At 36.2% G+C, this 24,598-nt stretch overlaps 1 protein-coding gene across 1 annotated transcript in view; it reads left to right on the top strand.

Annotated features, from left to right (window-relative positions):
• Positions 1-24,598, top strand: part of Arhgap42 (Rho GTPase activating protein 42) — a 265,879-nt gene that overhangs the window by 181,064 nt on the left and 60,217 nt on the right. The window contains exons 5-6 of the mRNA XM_046466850.2: positions 12,622-12,723; positions 19,841-19,951. Of these exons, the coding sequence (XP_046322806.1) occupies positions 12,622-12,723; positions 19,841-19,951 (213 nt within the window). The remainder of the gene's footprint in view (positions 1-12,621; positions 12,724-19,840; positions 19,952-24,598) is intronic.

The raw sequence follows: 24,598 nt of genomic DNA, 5'->3' as shown, positions 1-24,598 counted from the left end.
ATCGAATAAAATTGACTTCAAGACTAAATTAATCAAAAGGGATAAGGAAGGACATTATATACTGTTAAAAGGAACCATTCACCAACAAGACATAACAATTCTCAATATTTATGCACCAAATAATGGTGCCGCGACGTTCATAAAACAAATTCTCCTCAAGTTCAAGAATCAAATAGACCACAACACAATAATTATGGGTGACTTCAACACACCTCTCTCACAATTGGACAGATCCTCCAAACAAAAGCTGAATAAAGAAACTATAGAACTCAATATCACGATCAACAACCTAGACTTAACTGACATATATAGAATATATCAACCATCATCAAGTGGATATACTTTTTTCTCAGCAGCACATGGATCCTCCTCAAAAATAGACCATATATTATGCCATAGGGCAACCCTCAGTAAATATACAGGGGTGGAGATAATACCATGCATTTTATCTGATCATAATGGAATGAAACTGGAAATCAATGATAAAAGACGGAAGGAAAAATCCTACATCACATGGAAAATGAACAATATGTTACTGAATGATCAATGGGTTACAGAAGACATAAAGGAAGAAATCAAAAAATTCTTAGAGATAAATGAAAATACAGACACAACATATCGGAATCTATGGGACACAATGAAAGCAGTTTTAAGAGGGAAATTCATCGCTTGGAGGTCATTCCTCAAAAAAAGGAAAAACCAACAAATAAATGAGCTCACACTTCATCTCAAAGCCCTAGAAAAGGAAGAGCAAAACAACAGCAAATGTAGCAGAAGGCAAGAAATAATTAAAATCAGAGCGGAAATCAACGAAATTGAAACAAAAGAAACTATTGAAAAAATTAACAAAACTAAAAGTTGGTTCTTTGAAAAAATAAATAAGATCGACAGACCCTTAGCCATGCTAACGAAGAGAAGAAGAGAGAGAACTCAAATCACTAACATACGGGATGAAAAAGGCAATATCACAACAGACACTACAGAAATACAGAAGACAATTAGAAATTATTTTGAAAACCTATATTCCAATAAAATAGAAGATAGTGAAGACATCGATAAAATCCTTAAGTCATATGATTTGCCCAGACTGAGTCAGGAGGATACTCACAACTTAAACAGACCAATAACAATAGATGAAATAGAAGAAGCAATCAAAAGACTTCCAACCAAGAAAAGCCCAGGACCGGATGGGTATACAGCGGAGTTTTACAAAACCTTTAAGGAAGAATTAATACCAATACTTTTCAAGTTATTTCAGGAAATAGAAAAAGAAGGAGCTCTGCCAAATTCATTCTATGAGGCCAACATCACCCTGATTCCGAAACCAGACAAAGACACCTCAAAGAAAGAAAACTACAGACCAATATCTCTGATGAACCTAGATGCAAAAATCCTCAATAAAATTCTGGCGAATCGGATACAAAGGCACATCAAAAAAATTGTGCATCATGATCAAGTAGGATTCATCCCTGGGATGCAAGGATGGTTCAATATACGGAAATCAATAAATGTTATTCACCACATCAATAGACTTAAAAATAAGAACCATATGATCATCTCAATAGACGCAGAAAAAGCATTCGACAAAGTACAGCATCCCTTTATGTTCGAAACATTGGAAAAACTAGGGATAACAGGAACTTACCTCGACATTGTAAAAGCTATCTATGCTAAGCCTCAGGCTAGCATCATTCTCAATGGAGAAAAATTGAAGGCATTCCCCCTAAAATCTGGAACAAGACAGGGATGCCCTCTATCACCACTTCTATTCAATATAGTTCTTGAAACACTGGCCAGAGCAATTAGACAGACGAAAGAAATTAAAGGCATAAAAATAGGAAAAGAAGAACTTAAATTATCACTATTTGCAGATGACATGATTCTATACCTAGAAGACCCAAAAGGGTCTACAAAAAAACTACTAGAACTAATAAATGAATTCAGCAAAGTGGCAGGATATAAAATCAACATGCATAAATCAAAGGCATTTCTGTATATCAGCGACAAAACTTCTGAAACGGAAATGAGGAAAAACACTCCATTCACAATATCCTCAAAAAAAATAAAATACTTGGGAATCAACCTAACAAAAGAGGTGAAAGATTTATGTAATGAAAACTACAAAACCCTAAAAAGAGAAGTAGAAGAAGATCTTAGAAGATGGAAAAATATACCCTGTTCATGGATAGGCAGAACTAACATCATCAAAATGGCGATATTACCAAAAGTTCTCTATAGGTTTAATGCAATGCCAATCAAAATCCCAACGGCATTTCTTGTAGAAATGGATAAAGCAATCATGAAATTCATATGGAAAAATAAAAGACCCAGAATAGCAAAAGCAACTCTAAGCAGGAAGTGCGAATCAGGCGGTATAGCGATACCAGACTTAAAACTATATTACAGAGCAATAGTAACAAAAACAGCATGGTACTGGTACCAAAACAGGCGGGTGGACCAATGGTACAGAATAGAGGACACAGAGACTAATCCACAAAACTACAACTATCTTATATTTGTTAAAGGAGCTAAAAGCATGCAATGGAGGGAGGATAGCATCTTCAACAAATGGTGCTGGGAAAACTGGAAATCCATATGCAACAAAATGAAACTGAATCCCCTCCTCTCGCCATGCACAAAAGTTAACTCAAAGTGGATCAAGGAGCTAGATATCAAATCAGAGACTCTGCGTCTGATAGAAGAAAAAGTTGGCTCCGATCTACATATTGTAGGGTCGGGCTCCAAATTCCTTAATAGGACACCCATAGCACAAAAGTTGATAACAAAAATCAACAAATGGGACTTACTTAAACTGAAAAGTTTTCTCTCAGCAAGAGAAACAATAAAAGAGGTAAATAGGGAGCCTACATCATGGGAACAAACTTTTACTCCTCACACTTCAGATAGAGCCCTAATATCCAGAGTATACAAAGAACTCAAAAAATTAAACAATAAGAAAACAAATAACCCAATCAACAAATGGGCCAAAGACCTGAACAGACACTTCTCAGAGGAGGACATACAATCAATCAACAAGTACATGAAAAAATGCTCACCATCTCTAGCAGTCAGAGAAATGCAAATCAAAACCACCCTAAGATACCATCTCACTCCAGTAAGATTGGCAGCCATTAGGAAGTCAAACAACAACAAGTGCTGGCGAGGATGTGGGGAAAAGGGTACTCTTGTACATTGCTGGTGGGACTGCAAACTGGTGCGGCCAATCTGGAAAGCAGTATGGAGATTCCTGGGAAAGCTGGGAATGGAACCACCATTTGACCCAGCTATTGCCCTTCTTGGACTTTTCCCTGAAGACCTTAAAAGAGCGTACTACAGGGATACTGCTACATCGATGTTCATAGCAGCACAATTCACAATTGCTAGACTGTGGAACCAACCCAGATGCCCTTCAATAGATGAATGGATAAAAAAAATGTGGCATTTATACACCATGGAGTATTACGCAGCACTAAAAAATGACAAAATCATAGAATTTGCAGGGAAATGGATGGCACTAGAGCAGATTATGCTTAGTGAAGCTAGCCAATCCCTAAAAAACAAATACCAAATGTCTTCTTTGATATAATGAGAGCAACTAAGAACAGAGCAGGGAGGAAGAGCAGGAAGAAAAGATAAACATTAAACAGATACATGAGGTGGGATGGAAAGGGAGAGAAAAGGGAAATTGCATGGTAATGGAGGGAGACCCTCATTGTTATACAAAATTACATATAAGAGGTTGTGAGGGGAATGGGAAAATAAACAAGGAGAGATATGAATTACAGTGGATGGGGTAGAGAGAGAAGATGGGAGGGGAGGGAGGGGGGATGGTAGAGGATAGGAAAGGTAGCAGAATACAACAGTTACTAATAGGGCATTATGTAAAAATGTGGATGTGTAACCGATGTGATTCTGCAATCTGTATTTGGGGTAAAATTGGGAGTTCATAACCAACTTGAATCTAATGTATGAAATATGATATGTCAAGAGCTTTATAATGTTTTGAACAACCAATAAAAAAAAATTAAAAAAAAAGATTTAAATAGTGGCACTATTTTTGTTGATTTGGGGTTTTAATCTGGATTCTACAGTCTTGCTGACTGAAATAGTTATTTTCCATGAACCTCTTTCCACTTTTTAGGATGAGATTCATGATAATACATTATTTCTTTCTACCTATAAATGTGATATTTCAGAAAAACCCATGATAGAAAAATATAAAAAGGTGACTCAAGAATAAGGTTGTGATTATATACTTTCAAATCACATGCCTCATTTTCCTGATTGTAAAATTATGACTATAACATATTCAATAAAGAACTTATCCTTTGTGTAGATTTTAGGAATGTATGTATTGGTATCGGTCCCCTTTCCTGGCCTTTCGGTCTTGCTGAGAGAGGAACCCAGGCCTAGGACGACTCCTTGTCTCTCTCACATGCTCAGGGCCTGGCTCCAACCACACCTGCACTGTGCCTGCTGTCATGGAAATTGCAGCTACTCTTGTACAGAGAAGCTTAACAGCATCTTAGCTACTGTTATCACCTGGACTTTTTCTGGAGTACCAAACTGTCAACTCTGGGCTCTCCCACAAGTGTTGGGGAGCAGGTAGTATTGTGAAGTGCAGGACAGTTCCTGATCCACAGACAAGTATTGGTCAGTTAAGGGGGGAACTGATGGAGTTGCTTTCTTATTTCTTACCTAGTGTACTCTCCTGAGGTGAATATCTACTTGCTATTGCTTTTACTGTAGGGAGTAGAAAAAAACTACATCTGTCATTTTCAGCCACAGTGCTTGTTCCAAGTACTCTTAAGTAGTCTTTGTCATAGTATCTTATTGTTCCACAGTGTTTCTGCTAAGTCCTCTGTCATTCCAGAAGAGCAAAGACATTGAAATGTCCAGTATGGAAAAATGTTTGGGTAACTTTAATTAGGAAATGTCCTAATTCCATTCCCCAGGGGTAATATTCCAAATATCCTGTCTGGAACGAGGAGTTATGTAACCTTAGGGTCATTCATAATGTCTTGGTTGGTCTGCTCCAATTATAGTCATTCCAAACATCATGTCCACCTTCCCGATTCCAGACCCACACAGACCAAAAGGACTGAGAATCCTGTGCCATCATATACATCAACAGCATGTTCTCCCCAAAGCCAGCGTAGCATTATAGCACTCCAACACCTCCTGTGCTTCCAATTTTCCCCTCCTTTGTCTCCTCGAATTCTTTCAACCTCTCTCTTCCTTTTATTTCCTTTTTCTGTTTCTTCTCCTCTGTCTGTTCCATTTCTTTCTCTCCCCACCACCCCATACTCACCCCACTTTTTCCTTTTAAAGGAAACAAAGTTCTGTAGCTAATTTGCTACTTCCTCAAGCTGCATTTTAGTGTGCAAAGAGAAGGAGTTTGGGAACCAGATGGGCTTGATGTTGATTATCCACTCTGCCCCTTCCAGCCTCAGTGATTTTGTTCAGATTATATCTTGGATGATATTTTCATGCTTATAAAATGAGGATTAATTATGCATACCCTGTAGGATTTCTGTATGGGTACCTGGTAAGCAAACTATTTTCCAACTACTTTAAAAAGTTTCTTTTTTACTCCTCTAATCTTGGTCATTCAAGAGCATCGATGTTGTTAACAGATTCAAATTAATGGATGAATTGGTAAAAAACTACTTGTGAGCAAGATGTCAGCATACCCCTAGAAAACATTTTCTTCTCTCCACTCTAATTTTAATCCATTTTTACAAACTTTCCAATTTTTGTGTGTCCCATTTCCTTTAATTATTTCTCCTTTTCTTCTCTCACTTATTAAATATAATTTAATTTCAAAGAATTTAATTACCAAGGAAATACAGAAATTTTTTAAAAATTCAGTAATATGTGAAGGCACATAAATTCTAATCTCAATACTTTTTACTTCATCTCTATTCCAAAATCCTGCTTCTCCCCCAACCCCCGCCAGGCAAACATTCACAATTCTTTTAGCTACCATTTCACATTTATCTTCATTTTCCTAAATACTGTATTTACTTTCCTACTTCTTTTTCTCTTCAATTTTAACATTATGAAATTAGCTTTCTACTATGACAGATGAAGATTTAGCATCCTTTTATAGTACGGTAACCACCCCTACTTCATACATAACTTTCCTTCATACACACAGACACAGTTTGCTCGTAGTGTTCACTGTTCACATAACAATTTATAGTTCATAGATAATCCATAATAATGTCTATGATTACATTGTTTTGCATGTTTTTGTTTTTCCTAAATTTAATAATTGCCTAATACCCAAATTTTGCTTCATTTTCTTTTTCCAAATACACAGATATAATCATAGAACATCTTAATATGTCCAAACACATCAGATCTATTTTATTTTACTTATTTTTTTAGAGATGTTCCTCCCAGAGCTTTAATCTTAACAGGCTCTTTTAAGATTCAAAGCTTTCCTTGTCCCTCTGCTTTCCTGGAAGTTCTGAGTTCCCTTTGCCTCTTTGAGCTCCCCTTTCCCCAGATATCATATCTCACTTTTTGGTTTATTCCCTCAGTACCTCCTTCAGTATCTTCCTGAGAAATTGTACAGGGATAGTAAAAGTTTTGAGACCTTTCACTTTTATAAATATTTTTATTCTACCCTCAGTTTCAATTCTGTGTCACCTGGGTATAGAAATGTAGGTTGGAATTAGTTTTCACTCAAAACCTTGAGGGCACTTAATTCTTTGATTTATAGCTTCTCTCAAAGCAAATGAGTATCCATTGTCATTCTGATTTCTAATGGTTTTTATGTAAACTCTGTTTTTCCTACTGGTTGCTTTTAGGTTTTCATTTTTTTCCATGGTTTCCTAATATTTTATGGTGGTATGTCTTCTTGGTATCTTCTCATTCATTGTTTAGTATACATAATTATCCAATTTAATATAGAAACTTTTAAAACAATCAGTTCTAGAACTTTCCTGTATTATATTTTAGTAATTGCTTCCCTATACTTTCTTTCAGTAATTTATTACTCACCTGAATGTCCTATTTATTTCCTTACTCATCTTTTAAAATCTAATTTTCTTTTTAAATCAACAGCCCTGTTTTATTTACTTACATTTAATTTACATAAATGATGTTGTGTTATATGCTAATTTTTTTGTATTAAATTTTTCTACCCAGAACTGTTTTAAGATCCATTCACATCTAATATTTCCCTCTAACTCTGTGGTTTACATCTAATACTTTTTATGTTTCTACTAATGAACACCCCAGCTGCCCTTATGGCCCAAAGGCAGTGCCTTCATCAGCACCCACGTTCATCTTTTCTTTTGGAATTCTGGGATCATCTTTTGGGGATGTACTCTCAGAAGTTGACTCTTAGAACACCCATATCTGCTGCATAGTAGTGCAACATTTCTCTCTAGGAGTGTTGCACCTCTGCACAGTTCACCAGTAGAACACAAGGTATCTCCACATGTGCTCAGCATATGGCTTCAATCAGCCTTCTAACTCTTCGCAGCATCTAATAAATAAAATACGAATAGCTCATTGATTTTTGTTTGCTTCTCTTCAGTTATCAATGGCTTTGAGCAACCCTTCATATGTTATACAATTTGGTACACAATAAACAGGGTATCCTGTTCTTTGTATTGTCTCTTTCTACCCTTGATGTGCCCTTATTATCTGTTTGCATATTATTCTATCCACTTTGTAGTCATGCCTTATACAAATAGGAATCTTTTGATTCCTGAGAATCTAATTACCTGGTTGTGAAGTGATGGGGAAAAGGGAGATGTGATAGACTGTGATGGCACAAGTACCTAGGAAGAAGTTCTTTAAGATGTCTGTTTTGCAGCAGATTGTGGATAGGGAGTTGATATAGAATAGGCTGGGAAGACCAGGAATCATTGAGTGTAATAACCCACAGGAAAGGGGCTGGGGATGTGGCTCAAGTGGTAGCGCGATCGCCTGGCATGCGTGGGGCCCGGGTTCGATCCTCAGCACCACATACAAAGATGTTGTGTCTGCCAAATGCTAAAAAGTAAATATTATTTAAAAAAAAAATAACCCACAGGAAGGACATTACTGTTTAAGTTACACTGAGATTCTCAACGAGTGGGACTTCTGAAAATCTCTTTGGGTGCAGGTTACTCAAGCAGCATCTGGTTGGAACATCCTGAAAGCTGGTATTTCCGGGAATGAGAGATGTCGATGCCACACTAGGCTGTCCTTCTAAGAAGGGAATAGATCCCAGACTCAGAAGAGGGAGAAATCTACTCCGGGGTGGTTGTTGGGGCTTCCTCTTATTCTTTCTTTTATTTTAGTGTCTAGTGCAGAGATAATATATTAGAATTTCCTATGTTTAGGAAGTAGAAATTTACCTATTGGTATTTATTACTATTTTTCATACCACTATTTCTAGTGTTATATATTAAATTGACTTTTCAAAATACATAAATAATGCTTTTGTAGATCATCATTGTACCAACATAATGGCATTATTAGTTGCATGGGGAAATTCACAATATCTGAGTGGCAATTATGGCATTGTTGCCTTCCTGAAAATATGATGAACACATCCTGAATGTATGTTCTATTTTTATAAAGAAATATAGAAAATATTTATTTACTTCCTTGGTTTCTAAAATAATTTAACATTAAGATAAAAGTTACTAGTAGTGGTACTTAAAATACAGCTTTATAGTAATCTTTTTTCTTAGTAGAGTGTATTTTGACATTATATACATGCATGGTATATAACTTATTCTAATTAGAATCCCATTCTTGTGGTTGTACATGATGTAGTAGTATTTTATACTAAAAAACAATGAAAAAAATTGTGATTAGAAAACATTTTAAGGATTTCTATTTCAATTATCTAAACATTGTGGTAGAGTCTGTTCTTCATCTTTGGTACCCTCTTGTGGTCAGTGGAAGGCATTGGGTTAGCCTTGTTTTAATAATCATGTGTATTTTAACACACACACACACACACACACACACATACACATTCTGTGCCTAAAATTTTATAAATATTTAACTTTTTTGTTACTAGCAGCAATTCTCATACTGCAGTTGCTAGTTGTGGTTTGTGCTGTAATGTTTTCCTCCCATTCTTTAATGCAGCGTATGAAATGACGGTGTAGCATGACCACAGTGCTTAAGGGATAGTATGATCACTGTACTCAGGGTAACTGCAGTGTATTTGGGAAACCAACTGATCGTAGAACCAGCTGTAACTTACTTTCAACTGGATACAATTAGGTTTGGGGGTTAATTTACCATTTTTAGAACTATATTATATAGTAGTTGCCCTCTGTCTCAAAGTCTTTGTGTATCTACATAGACATGTAACTAGAAACAGTACTACTTTATATATGTTTGCATGTCTTAGAGTATCCCCTGCTACTTCATTTCCTTTCTCTTTTCATCAAGATTATTAATTTACTGTGATTTCAAGTGGTTACCTACTTCAAATGCATTTACTGTGGATTGCACAAGATCACACCAGGATAATATGTAGTCCTCCTCACCCTTTTAAATCTTGCCAGAGCAATAAGAAGACAGTAATCATGCACAGCATGAAGTAAATATTCATAGGTTATTTTTTGTTTCCTTGAACACTACTGGTTTCAGAAAAGTCTTAGTTTGATGTCTAAAACAAGTAACAATACAGAGAAGAGGTAGCTGTACAGGGTTCTGCTGCTACGTCCAAATAAGACTTGGCTTATGTGAGACTAAATCCTGGTCTTTGAGGGTGGTGAGAGTTGCAGGGAGAAGTGCTTTTTGTTTTCTATAGCATGCCTCCCTAGATTACAGTTGTCCTTTGTGTGGTCTGGCCTTTCATCTCGCTTTTTAATTTTATGCTCCAATTGAGTGGGTTTTTGTTGTCCACATCACTGGAAGCTTTGAGTAGTTCTCTTTTGCTAGCCTGGTTGTGTGAAGGGCCAAGGTTTGAATAAGAGGCCAGGAAATGGTTCTAGGAATGATTTTTGTATTGCCAGAAATGCTAATGTATTGGTGCTGAATTAGCATTTCCAAAAATTTCACCAAACTCTAACTGAAAACAGAGATGCAAGTGTCGTCAGTACAGCTGTGTCCTCTTCTGAAACTAGTTTCTACTTCTTTGCCCAGTGAGAAATTGTGAGTGCCTATTGTCAGATGAAAGTGAGTCACTCTGCTGAAGTGAAATGCAGCTGGTTCCCCAAAGAAGTGCCATTGGGTCTAAGTTGGACTGTTTGTCCTCTGTACCATGGGTAACAGTTTGTTGAGCAAATAGAATGTCTGTGGAGTCCACAGACATTAGAGAAAGAATTCCACTTTCTCATTAAATATTTATTGAGCACTTATTAGATATTCAGTTTGAGGTGCGTGGGCTATCTACATGAAATTCCCTCTTACAATGTAGAACATGGACACCATAAAAGATCCATTTATAAAGATATTTGAGCATTCAAAAGGGGGAGAATTAATAGAAGCGACTTGTGAATGAGGTCTGTTTGAACTGGAAGCTAAAAGTAGCTATAATTTGAGGATGTGGAAAGTGGAAGAAATGAGCATTGATGTCACAGGGAGTGAGTGGCTTTTAGTGGGGGTGGGGAGCATGAATAGGGAGCTCAAAAGCAGTTAGTCAGAGAAACCTCTGGAAAGGAAGGTTGGACAAGTCAGTTGTAGACCCCGAAATATCAGATTAAAGAGGAATATCCACTGAGCAAAAGATGAAATGTTCACCAGGGAGTCTGCTTCAGCAGCAAAGTATGTGTCTTCCCATCCAAATGCTTGGGCTTCTGTTCTTTTTTTTTTTTTTTCAGGGAATAGGGTTTGCTACTTCATATTTTGCTATGTAAGTTCCTTAAAACATCTTTTTTGGATGGAAAGACATTTTATCACTGAGCTACATTCCCATCCCTTTTTATTTTTTATTTTTGAGACAGGGTCCTACTAAGTTGTTAAGGGTCCCACTAAGTTGCTGAGGTTGGTTTCAAACCTGCAATCCTCCTGCCTCAGCCTCCGCAGTAGCTGGGATTACAGGTGTGTGCCAGCAGGCCCAGCTGTGTTTCTCTTTGTGAGACTACCCTTTTCTCCTTAGGTAATACAAATCCCTGAGCATTTTTACATTTCCCTTGTTTTTTTATAGATGTAATGCTTCAATATACAAACAATAGTCAAAGTACTGACATTATACTTCTCAAATAGCCTAAAACTCACAACTTTTAGAACAAAACCGTACTTGCTATTCTTATTCAACTCAATTCTACCAGCTCACCTGCTACAGTTCCACATGTGGAAATAGATCTTGATGTGTTCCTGGAGATATGATTGAGAAGAAAGTTCAGAATGCCAGTAGATGAAAATAGCATTAAGAGATCACTCTGGATCTGATAACCTCAGAATAGTGGGGAAGACCCCCTAAGTTAAAGGTCTTCCTTTCTACCTCTCTTTTTTTTCCATCCTTCCCTCCCTCCATTCATCCATCTGTCATCTTAAAATAACCCTTCTAGTAATTCAAGCATGTAAAGAAACAAAGCACTATGCATAACCATCATATAATTTGTTTTCTAAAAGACAGTGATTCCTGAAGGAAGGTAGAAATCTGTATTTTATAAAAGCAGACACTTGACTCAGATTCAGGTGATACAGAGATTGCAGTTCCAGAGACACTGAAATAAAAGGAAGGAATTATACTTCTTTAGCCAGTGAAACTCAGGAGTGTAGTTATAATGTTTGTTTAATATGGGCTCATGAGTGGAAAAGACTTACCTGGTGGGTACAATGTTTATAATCGGAGAAGATTAAATTCCCAGATATGTCCTGTTCCCTTTGGTATTTCCCTACATTTGTATTTCTGTGAAAGCATGCCTTAAGTTAATAGGTAAAGTTATCCCCTTCCTCCATAGAAGACTTGCCTTTTTACAGGTACATCTTCCCCCAGTTTGACACCCCCTACCCTCCCCCCAAAAAAACTGACATTTTAGGAATAAGTAAAAGTCAGATATTAGTTATATTCAGAGTATGTGATTCAAGATGTTGTTAATTGTCTTGATTTGACTTTAAATTTCTTACTTAATTATTTAAAAATACTAGCATTTAAAAAAATCTGTTTTTCTCCTTGTTAAGAATAATTTGTTTGAAAATTGGGTATCTTTTCATGGCTGAAAACTAATATGATGCATGAAAAGAGTCAATGAAAGTAGTTCTGTATATTGGTTATCTGTTAACTCCTCTGTATCACCAAAGATTTAAAAAAAAAAAAAAAAAAAGACATTTTCCTCTTAGTCACTTCCCAGACTTACTAGATCAGAGTGTCTTTTGGGGTGTTGGTTGCAGGGCTTCCCCAGGGTTCTGCTGTAGTCAGGCTACACTTATCCACATCAGTTCCTGTGCCCACAGAGGTGCAGCTTTTCATGTTTGTACATATATTTCTTCCCCAAAGCTGGAAAGCTGCTTAGAGAACTGAATGCATACTCAAAAGATATGCTTCATATCCTTCTTCTTTCTCTGCTGGATTAAGGATTTGCATACAATTGTAACTCACTAAATTGTTATTAAATGATTTTATTGGACACTTGCTGGGAATGGTGAAAATAAAGGCTTTTTGATGCTCTAATATGAATCTCTTTTATTGTCATTGTTATTCCCTAGGATGGAAAGAAGAAGTTTGACAAGGAGAGTGAAAAATACTATTCTATTCTTGACAAGCATTTGAATTTGTCAGCAAAGAAAAAGGAATCTCATTTGCAAGAGGTGAGCTTTTCCAATTGAAATGAGAAAAGGACATTAACATTATGTCCTGTAAAGTCAAAAATTTCAAAGTTAGAAATACCTTAAAATCTACCTTTTAATAAAACAACAATAACACTAGCTAACTTGGTTGAGCTTACTATGGACAGCTACTTTAGATACATTATGACATTTAATATTAGTGGTTTCAAGTGAGATTAGTATTTCTCGAAACAAAGAGAAAAATTGAAACAAGACGTTTCCCCTTTCTTTTTGTTGGACATATTTTAAGGAGAAAAGACCTGTCAAGTTCATGTTATTGCCTTTACATTAAATTTAAAATATCTGTCACATTGCTTTTAAAGCTTTGCTTCTAAATTCAAGGAAAACATTATATTACCATATGTTTTAAAATCTCAATTATTTTACATCAATTTTCTTTAAAAACAAATGAACAGGAATATTTTACTAACAAATATACCTGCTAGCAGCTATTTCTTCCCTTTGTCTGAAATATGTTACGTTTTGTTCCTCCCATTGGTAGTATCTTTTCATGGCTGAAAACTAATAGTAATTTAGTAAAGTCAAGAGTAGTCCTTTCACTAAGGAATAGTACAATTCCATTAACAGTGATAGGACATGTCAGAAAATCTGCCTTGTCATTAGAGCAGCAAAATCGTGAAGCCCCACCCTGAGGTTCTCTCAGATATGTCCTGTAGAGGGAGCTGGGGTTGTGAAGTTGGCTTACTGGGGGCTCACTGCTACCATCCAGAACTTCATAGGGAATCTGGGTACTGTACTTCTAGTTATCCCAGTGGTGCATCTTCTGTATGTATCATCCAGGTCCTTCTCCCAGTAGAGCCTCCTCCCTTCCTGAACTATCTTTCAAATTCAACTCAGACCTCTGCTTTCCTTACTCTTTTACTTAATTCCCATACCTTCAAATTTAGCCAGAAGTCACGCTTAATAAGTTAGGAGTATTACAAAGTTTTCACAGTGTCAAAAAGGATTAGGAATGTTATTTTTGTTCTTCTGATTCCTTTTTTTTTCTCCAAAAAAATGTACAGGTTCTCATTGAGAGCACCCCATTTCTTCATTTATAGCTGGTTAATATTGATTGGGAGGTTTGGTTTTGCTTAATGTTTACATATAATTTTAACCTATGCCTTCTATTATTAAAACATGCTGTTTAAAAAGCATAATTCAGTATATGGTTGTGTGCTTACGGAAAGGTTTTGCGACAAAAGTGAAATGAAAGACAATCTGTCATTAAAATAACTAGATTCTGTTTTAAATTTCTTGGATATTTAATTTTACAAGGGTTTGGTACTGCTTATGGTTATTTAAAATTTCATTTACATGTTCCAAATGCTTAAGTGCTTATATTTCTATTTATACATCATTAGCATAAACCTTAGAGAGAAAGATTATATTATGGCAGTGGACAGAGGCTCCTTAATTGTCACCAGTACCCAGCATCTGCCATACTAAGGACAGTGGCCAGGTGCCATTTAAAAAATTGCCTGCCTCAAAATCAAAGGTGGTTTTTAGAGTTCCTACTGAACTTCAGGTGCTTGGTGAATATGAGAAGCCCCTTTTAGTCAAGACACTGCTTAAACCGTCTCAAGGAAGTGATAGCTTTATTCTAAAGTCCCCTAAAGGCTATATTTCAATTTCTCCTGACAATTTAGCTCATTATTTATTAATTTCCTTGCTAGTGGCCTCAGTCCCTTAGGCTATGGCATAATAGAATATGTACTCTGTATTTAGTTGGGGGCTGTAAAAGATTGTAGCATTGTTAGTAATGTCTGCCTCTTCATCTCACTCTGCAAACATAAAAAAATACGCACACTTCTTTGCCAGGAGGCACAGTCCCCCACACAACTTAACTTAAATTGTGTTAAAGCAACTCCTGGGGGTATATAATATAGACAAGGAAAAATGTGGCTTGGGAAGTTTCACCTCCCACGCTTCCAGGAGTCAGACCTGTTACAAGGAGATTCTGCCACAACTGCGTTTAGTCCTGTGACATGGCTTTAAATGTCATCTGTTCCTTTCCAGAGCAGCCTTGGCCCTTCTGTCTGCACCAAGCTCATTAGTTTGTTCTCACAAAGACCCCTCTGTGCCTGCTCACCTGCATAGCTGTCTCCTTATTCATTTTGCTCATAGAAAATAAGTGGCTGGCCAGTTCCAGCCCTGAATTGAAAGGTCAGCTTGTGTTGATGAAGTTCCAAGGCCATCCATTAGACAGGTCATTGAAGTGAACAGTTGTGGAATGGAAAACAAGCATATCAAGCTTACAGGCTGTATAATGGATGAAAAGAAATAATATTCAATATGTGAATGAATAATTTCTGAGGATTAAATAAAGAAATCATAAAGGAAATATAGAAAGGCCTACATGCATATAAGTAATTATTTCAAAAAGACATTAAACCAAATTAAAGATAATGCATTAGGAAATTTGTACAACTTATGACATAGTGTTGCCATCTCACACATAAGAAGTGTTTGAAATCAGTGGAAAAAATGAGCTAAGGATACAAGAAGGAATTGATCAAAGAGGAAATATAAACTAAAATGAACCTTGTTTCAGTGTTACGTGTATTAAATAATACAAACTAATAACAAGATGTCCTTATTAGTTTATTAAAAATATAATATCTATTGTTAGTGGAGACACGGGAAACAGTGCATACTTTTGTTCTCCTGTGGAGAACATAAAAAGATTTAATCACTCTTGAGGTAAATTTGATATCATATTTCAACAAACCTGAGATGTATCTGGTAAATAAGATGATTTCTATTGGGAAGAATTTGCTCCAAAGAAATGATCAGAGGTGAGTATAAAAACTGTGTAAATATTATATACATAAACAAATTATTCATAATGCAAAAGTTGAGAAACATCTAAAATGGCACAGAAGAATAATTGAGGTAAATAGAAAAATATATTGTGACCAAAAATTGAGTGTGATATGATTAAGAACAGTCACTGAAAGTTATTAGGTAATATTTATTAAATGTACATTTTGTAATTTATATATAAAATCTCAGTAAGAAACCATGTAAAGTGGTAGAACTACCCATCTTACATTGGAAAATAATTTTTAAACCAGAATATACAGTAATACCCCAGATTTGTTGTAAGGTAGGTGTATGTGTATATATCACTGTGTGTTACACATCAAAATATTAAGAATGGGGTTATAATTCTTAACATTTCTGTGTTATAGTAATGAATAATGAATTTATAATAATGTATTTTTATTTCCTTTATAGGTAGAAGAAAAAGTAAAGGGGTATCACTAGATAACCCTTTGAAGAGATTCCTCTTATCCCCACTGCCTCAGTAAAGCAAATCCCTTAGATTCAGTTCTTGTACCTCTGTTCTTATCCTGCAATTTGTCCTTGAAGTTTCTCCTTCTTCCTTTTTTCCTATAATGTCTCTCAGGTCACAATGTTATGGGTGACCAGATTGCAGTGCCCAGATTACCACTTTAGATTACCACTTGGTGATACATGCAAAATCTTAAACATCACCATCTTTCTCAAATTTGCTCCTATTTTCAATTTCCTTAATTATCTGTTAATATTGTTATTATTTCTGTGTCAGTTATCATTGACTTTTCCCTTGCTTCTTATGCTCACTTCTTTCTACTTAGCTTTCTTGTGGCGGTGCACCAGATGCTTTTACCATTGCTAATAAGACATCTTATATTCATGTGTACCCTGCCACACATTTTATCAAGCTATTCTGTACACAGCTCATGTTAATCCTCCTGAAATGCAGCATGGATCTTGTCAAAATCTTCTTCAAGGTTTAGCACTGTCAATAGGGTGTAGTCTTCACGCTTTCTGTCTTTGCTACCTTATCTGCCATTTCTGATTATTCCATACCAATTGTTAAGTTGCAAACCTTTTGATCCATGGAAACATAATTTTTGATTTCTCGACTCTCTGCCTTAAAACTCCTGTCATTTATCTCTGCCTACTCTGAATATCTCTATTTTTCAGAGCCCATCTTAAATCTTTTCTCCTTTGGGGATGATTCATCAAATATCACATGAGACTTTCCCCCTATTTTGAATCAGAGAACTTATTGTAGTTAGGGAGGAATTTAGGTAATCTGTAGAACTGTATGGTTTTCTTATGAAATTAATTTGGTTTCTTACTTTACAGGTGTAAACAACAGTATACACCTGTTGTTCTGGTATAATTATTGCTAGTTGTATTTAAAATTCTCCCAGTGTAAATGATAAATCATATTGTTACCTTACTAATCCAATACAAAATGTAAACTACCACTTTCTACAAGGTTTATAATCAAGTGTTGGCTAGTGAACTGCCGTTATTTTATGTACTAACAGCACTTATATCAGATTTTTTTTTTAAATCTTACAACAAAAAGAAATGACACTGTCATATTCCGTAAACATTGTACACTCTGGATGACCTTTTAGAGCACCTTTGGTATATGGAATTTCCATTGTCTATCTAGATTATAAGTGTTTGAAAACCTGTATAATTGGCAAGAATCATTATTTCTCTTTAATCCTTTGTTTTCTATCCCACCCCCATCTTTTGGGAGGTGTGGAATGATACTGTGCTTGGCAAATAAATTTCTGAAGAAATTATATAATACTCTTGTCTCATGGGTCCCATGACACCCACCATAGTAGTGATTTGTTAGGAGAACTCAGAAAGACATGTATAGTCCTTCTCATGGTAGAATTTATTACAGCAATAGAATAGAAAGAAAAATCAGCAACAGGAAAAGATGCATGGAGAAAAATCTGGGAGAAGCCAGATGCAACCTTCTAGGAGTCTTCTCTTATTGGAGGCTCATAGGATGTGCTCAACATCCCAGCACTGAGTTCCGACTACTCAAGAGGCTCCATGCCCAGGGTTTTTATTGGAGAAACATCACATACGCACTCTGCCTGGAATTTACCCAAATTTCAGGCTCTTGAAAGAAGGTGTTCAGTATACACCATATTGTTTGCACAAATGGTTTAGACACATGAGCCATTCTTACCAGTTAGTGATGAGAATCCTGAAATTCATATTCCCAGACATGGGACACCAGCCAACCTCGTAAGCAGACCTGTCAAAAGACAGCAGACAGGATTGATGTACTAACTCTTTTCTGGACAACCTGTTGATTAGAAATAACCACTTTAGTCTCTAAAGGTGTCTCCGGATTCTAGTTTCTTCCATGTGCTACATAGCACAATCAATAACATCTTTTTAAAGTGAATAAAATAACCTGCATAATAGAATGTTGCCTTGGAAACTGAAAATTTTCTTACATCTCTCACCTAGTAGTATACTGAAGCTTGCTCTGGAGAGCCCATTCTCTAATTCCTACATTCAGTGATAGTGGGTTTGTGGTTTGAAACTGGCCATTTTGGGACAATTTGCACCATAAAAAACAGCAACTAACTTCAAATCAGGCTTCACTGTCTAAAGAGGCAGTTGTTAAACATGTACTATATGTACCACCACCTCTCATTATTCACTTAATTCATCCTTACATATAGTTTGGTTCCCTAAGTGATGGGAAGAAGAAAAGAGGTGGTTTATGTGAAATGCTGATCTTTGTTTTAGTGGTACCTGCCTTTCCTAAATGATCTTTGAGAGCTCAGAAGGTTTTTATTTCAAATGTTCTTTATGATTTATGTAATTTCACATGTATTAGTTTAGAAACTTGGAATCCTCAACTTTAAAAATCCCAATGAGTTGCTGATAATATTGGGTTATTTTTATATAAATAAGTGCATAATAAGTACATAATTTTTTAAGGGTTTACAAATGAAGTCTTGTGGTGCTATGATGCCCCAGCTAAGAAACTTAATTTTATTTCTTTCCTTTTTAGCTTTTGTTTGTGAAATTAGCATTGTAAATGGCTCCAAAGCAGTTTTCTCTTCCCAGATTGCTAATGGACAGTGTATTCCAGAGAGCCCATCCTTTTCATCTACTTTTAGTAATCTCAGCTGGCAGCTAGGAGTATGAAGCTGGGCAGGAAAAGTGAATCCTGTCTCTCCACAGAACTAAAGTCATTTCTCAAGAGTGCATCTGAGGGGCTGGGGATATAGCTCAGTTGGTAGAGTGCTTGCCCCTGAGTTCAATCCCCAGCACCACATACATACATACACACACACCCCCACCCCCCCACCCCACCCACGCAAACACACAACAAAAGAGTGCATCTGAGGATGTTAGCCATCCTAGAAAAGGGAAGGAGAGGCAAAGTCAGAGAGAAAATGAAATGATCTCAGTAACACTCTCCCAGCTTTATCAAAAGAACGTTATTGCAATAAGAAAGAATAAATGTACCCAGCAGTGATGGAGTACACTTCGTCAGGTTATATCCATTGATTATTTATTTACTTATTTATTCTGGCTCTGCTACTGAATTGTCTTTCCAAGATTTTACCTAGTAATGTAGTCCTCCTGCTTAATATTCTCAGATACTTCTTCCTTGATTAAGATCTATCTTTGTTATTCAGTGTGCTAGATCTTTCTTAGTGTGATGCTAACCTGATTTTCCCTGCTTCCTTCGTATATTTACTCTGTAGCTAACTCTTCACATTTTTTCATGCTTGTTTTTTATGAGAATGATTCCTACCTTTTCCTTTTTTTTGGATGATTCACTGTCAATTATTCATCTTAAGATTCAACTTAAACTGGGCACTGTGGTGTACACCTATAATCCCAGAGACTTGGGAGGCTACGGCAGGAGAATCGCAAATTTGAGGCCAGCTCAGCTACTTACAAGGCCCTGTCTAAAAAAGAGGACTGGGGATGTGGCTCAGTGGCAAAGCAGTTTTAACTTTTACTGCAATCTTTAAAATACCTCTTTTGTAATTTTTTACTGTACTTTTTTCTACTTACTAATATGTCTTAGATTATTATATATCATACTGTTTTATGCTGTGTCTCTGGATGCTTCTCAACTCCATATGCTATAACCACTTATGAGCAAGGACCGTAATAAGTGCTATATTAACACATTTTGCAGGAGTTAGCTTTTAACGAAGACTTTGGAGTAATATATAAATTGAATTCTTCTCGAAATACTGACAGTCCATCAGTAATCACTCCTTGTATCAAGCTTTGCCTATTTTTCACTCTTTAGGCAGATACACAGATTGACCGTGAACATCAAAACTTCTACGAAGCATCATTAGAGTATGTCTTTAAAATTCAAGAAGTTCAGGAAAAGAAGAAGTTTGAATTTGTTGAGCCGGTAAGTGTTTAGTTTTCCTGTAAATTAATAGGATTGACACAATCAACACAATCAACACAAAAAACCTTTACAGTGTATTCTTATTAAAAATTATGATTTGTAGCCAGGCATGATGGCACATGCCTGTAATCCCAGCAGCTCAGGAGGCTGAGGCAGGAGGATTGTGAGTTCAAAGCCCGCCTCAGCGAAAGCCATGCACTAAGCAACTCAGTGAGACCCTATCTCTAAATAAAATATAAAATAGGGCTGGGGATATGGCTCAGTGATCCAGTGCCCCTGAGTTCAATCCCTTTTACTGAAAAACAAAAATTATTATTTGTAAAAATACTCGGAGGTGAGTGCATGAGGGATGAATAGGTGGAACCACAGGGTACTTTTAGGGCAGTGAATTCTTCTGTTTGATAGTGTGATAATTGGTGAGTGTCTTACGTTTGTCAGAACCCATAGAAAGTGCAGTACAAAAAGTGGTCCCTAATGTCATCTATGGATTCAGTTAATAATAATAATAATAATAATAATAATAATAATAATGTATGTGTATTGACTCATCAGGTGTAATCAGCCCACCACAGAAATGCAACATATTAATAATAAAGGAAGCTATATATGTGGGGGAATGCCAGAGAAGGCGTGTATAGGAGAGCTCTCTGTATTTCCCTTCAGTTTTTTTTTTTTTTTGGTAAATCTAAAACTGCTCTAAGAATGAAGCACATTATTCTAAAAAATGATGTACATTGCCTGCACATGAATGAACCTCACCAGTAAAGTGCCCCATTTGCCAAACCTTTAGGTAAAGAGAAAAACAAAAAAACAGAGGCCCCTTTCTCCCTTTGTTCTTTCTCCCTTTCCTTATAGAACTGGAATCTGCCTGACTTTTCCCGTGAAGTCATTTATTTTCCTAAGTCAGTGTAAAAAGTAACAGATTCCTTAGTGTAAAGCACATTAGAGGAAAGAACAGGTGGCTGGTCTTTGCAAGCTTACTTCATTTTCCTGACATTTTTAAAAGTGACACCCTAATATGTTACAGCATTGCTTAAATGAGCATCTCTGTAAGGTGGCAGCAGTGAGGAGTAGAGGTGGGCTCAGGAGTCAAGGTACTCTTCTGCTATAGATACATCTCAATTCTCATGAGATGAAAAAGAAGGATTAATAAATTCATAAGTAATCAGATATTTAATTTCAGCCATTTGTTTCTTCCTGTGCCAGTCTTTAAAATGTCATTTAAAATAAAAATGAAATACCTTGTTCCCACTTCAGTGACTGTGACAGTGAGAAGGGAAGGGATGATAACATTTTAAAATGTGTTTGACATAATTTATTTCCTAATGGGAACCCACCTGTGATGCCCTAAAGATATGAGAAAGTGAGATAAAGCCAAGACCGTGGGAAGCATTGGTCCCTGCCTGGCTCCCAGGACTTCTGCTTAGCTGGAGCCATTTCACTCCTGGAAACTTGGCACTTGGCAAGTTTGTCAGGCCACTCCCTGAGCTGGGATTAAAAGAACTACAGGCCATAACTCAGGCTTAGGATTTAACTTTTATGTTTTATTGGGGATAACAGACTTAAGTCCAAATTCTGTTTGCCAGAAGGCTAAGTCCTTAAATCCCTTAGAATGAATTGGTAACTTAGGCCCTAGACCCTTTGAGGATCTGATTAAACTTCATTCAGTTTAGGGGACCTTTGGAAGCCCATGGAGGGTTTGTGGACAACTTGTCAGCCTAACAATCCTCAGTTCTAGGATGAAGACCATTACTTACGATTCCTGGTCTCTTCACATCGACTAACTGCCTCAGAATCCCACCGTGGCTTTTCAGCCCCCAGGTTTTGCTGGCAAACTTCTTTCCCTAGTGCCTCCCTCCTGGTATTTTTGGAATCTGAGCTCTTTTTTTGACACCAAACTGTCAGACCCCATTAATTCTGACAACTTTCCTACATATTTCTTCCTTATGTGTCCCATTTCCTTCAGACCTGGCTCATTTTCCATGTTGTTATTCCTCCCCACACCTGGAATGATCTCTTTACATCTGTATACCTTCCTTTCTTCCAGAGAGTGACAGGGGATAGCCTACTTCCCTAAGTCTCTTTATAGCCCTAGACCATTCTATAAGATGACACCAAATGTGTAAAGAGAAGATGGTAAAATCATTTGCTCACAGGCAGCAGAAGGAATGATAAGATTTTATGAATTCCTGTTAAAATACAGGCACAGAAGTGGAAGCTGTCTTTAATTGAAATGCATTTTCTTCCTTCTTCTACCTTATCCCAAACCAGGGTGTTCTGACAAGTCCTCTGCAACATGCCTTTCTTCTGACACCACAATCAGAAATGATGTTAGATTTGTCATTGCACAGTATTTTCTTGGCTGCTGTGTTTTTCATGTTAGACTGTCTGGCCAAACCAAATAATAGTGTCAGTTTAGTCTCATCCTCATTTCTAGCCTTACCATGTCATACATGGAGTTTTATGCAATTTCCATTTCAGTAGGGAGAAATATGTAAATGAGACCTGAACATTGATGTAGATCATGTGTAGGAGATCTTTATAAGTACTTACTGACCATTTATATTTCTTCTTTGGGGGAATATCTATTCAAATTTTTTTTGCCTGTTTTTAAACTGGGTTGTCTTTTTATTAGGAAGTTAAAAGAGTTCTTCCTGTATTTTAAATATGAGTCTCTTATTAGATAAATGATTGGCAAGTTTTTTCTACCATTCTGTGGATTTTCATTCAATTTTCTTGACAACTTACATTGAAACAGAAGAACTTTTAATTTTGATTAAAGTCAAGTTTATTCTGTTGTTTGTATTTGTGCTTTTGATGTCATATCTAAGAATTCATTGCCAAATGCAAGATCTATTTTCAGTTCATTTTTTTTTTCTGTGATATGAGATAGGGATCCAACTTCATTCTTTTGCATGTGGTTATCTGGTTGTCCCATGAACTCATTGTCTTTCTGTTGAAAAGATTGTTCTTTTTCCATTGTATGGCCTTGGTGGTCTTATGAGACATCCGCTGACTGGAAATGTATGGGTATTATTTGTAAACTTTCAGTTCCATTCTGTTCATTTATATGTCTTTCCTTGTGCCACTGACACACTCTGTTCATTACGGTGACTGAAATTAAAAGTTGAAACCAAGAAGTCAAATCTTCCTGTTGTTTTTTTAAAAGATTGTTTTGATTGGCTAGTGTCCTTTGCAATTTCACATGGATTTTAGAATCAGCACATCAGTTACTACAAGATGTTAGTTGACATTCTGTTAGAGATTGTATATCAATTTGAAGAATATTCCTGTATTAGTAACTCAGTTTACTCAGTTTTCCAATCCATTAATGTGAGATAGTTCCCGTTTATTTGGATCATCTCTAATTTTCTTTGGCAGTGTTTGATAGTTTTCAGAATATAAGTTTTTGTATTTATGTTTTTTGTGCTTCCTTTGTGAAATGAATTTAAGAAATTAATATTTGGTAAATTAATCCTTAAGCATTTTAGTCCTTGTAAAGCAATTTAAAATGGAATTTTCTTAATTTCACTTTCAGGTTGTTCATTGCAAAGTATGTGGAAATTCAGTTGATTTTGTATATTAATCTTTCATCTTGCAATCTTGTTGAACTTGCTTATTAGTTCTAGTACTTTTATAGTGGATTCCTTAGGATTTTATATATACAAGATTATGGCATTTGCAAATTTGCTGTTTTCATTCCAGTCTGGATGTTTTTTTGTTTGTTTGTTTTTTAACTTGCCTAATTACCAGAAGGAGAATCTGGAGTGCAGTATTAACCACGAGTAGATGAATAGATAAAGAAAATGTGGTATATATTACACAATGGAATACTATTCAGCATTAAAAGAGAATAAAATCATGGCATTTGCAGGTCAATGAATGGAGTTGGAGAATATAATGCTAAGTGAAGTTAGCCAATCCCAAAAAACTAAATACCGAATGTTTTCTCTGATATAAGGATGCTGATTCATAATGTGTTGTGGGGGGAGCAAAGGAGGAATAGGCAAGCTCTAGATAAGGCAAAGGGGAGGGAGGAGTGGAGAAGGGGCATGGGGTTAGAAATGATGATTATTACCCTAAGTACATGTATGAAGACAGAAATCGTGACTCTACTTTGTGTACAACCAGAGATATGAAAAATTGTGCTCTATATGTGTAATGTGAATTGTAAGGGATTCTTCTCTCATATAACAAATTAAAATTAAAAAAAAAAAAAACGAAAAAGAGTGAGCATTCTTGTCTTGTTCCCAAGCTTGAGGGAGCAGGACATCCAGCCTTTCAGCATTTAGTATGATGTCAACTACAGGGGCACTAGGTCAGCGATTAATCTTTAGTAATAAAATGTGTTCTATATTTTTTTTAGTATTCAGAGATGAGCAGTGAATTATATTTGATAGCTTCTCTTACCCCACTGGTAAGGCTGCAAGGAATGCTCTATACGTATTAATTGTGAGGTCTCTCAAGTCAAAGGACAAATTTGGAGCATGTTTGGCAGTGTTGCTCTGTGAAGTTGGGATATCTCTACGACTTTTAGGATTTAATAGTCTAAAGAAAATGATTGCTTACCATAATTATTACCAGTCAGGAAAGAAGGCAGGCATGCAGGAATGAATCACATCATTTTAATATTGTTTACATTCCCAG

This window comes from Marmota monax, unplaced genomic scaffold (assembly GCF_021218885.2).
Source record: "Marmota monax isolate L192 unplaced genomic scaffold, Marmota_monax_Labrador192_F-V1.1 WCK01_AAM20220418_F8-fsc00045, whole genome shotgun sequence".
Taxonomy (NCBI): Eukaryota; Metazoa; Chordata; class Mammalia; order Rodentia; family Sciuridae; genus Marmota; species Marmota monax.
Note: the sequence above shows the minus strand (reverse complement) of the source record. Positions and strands in the feature narration are given on the sequence as shown.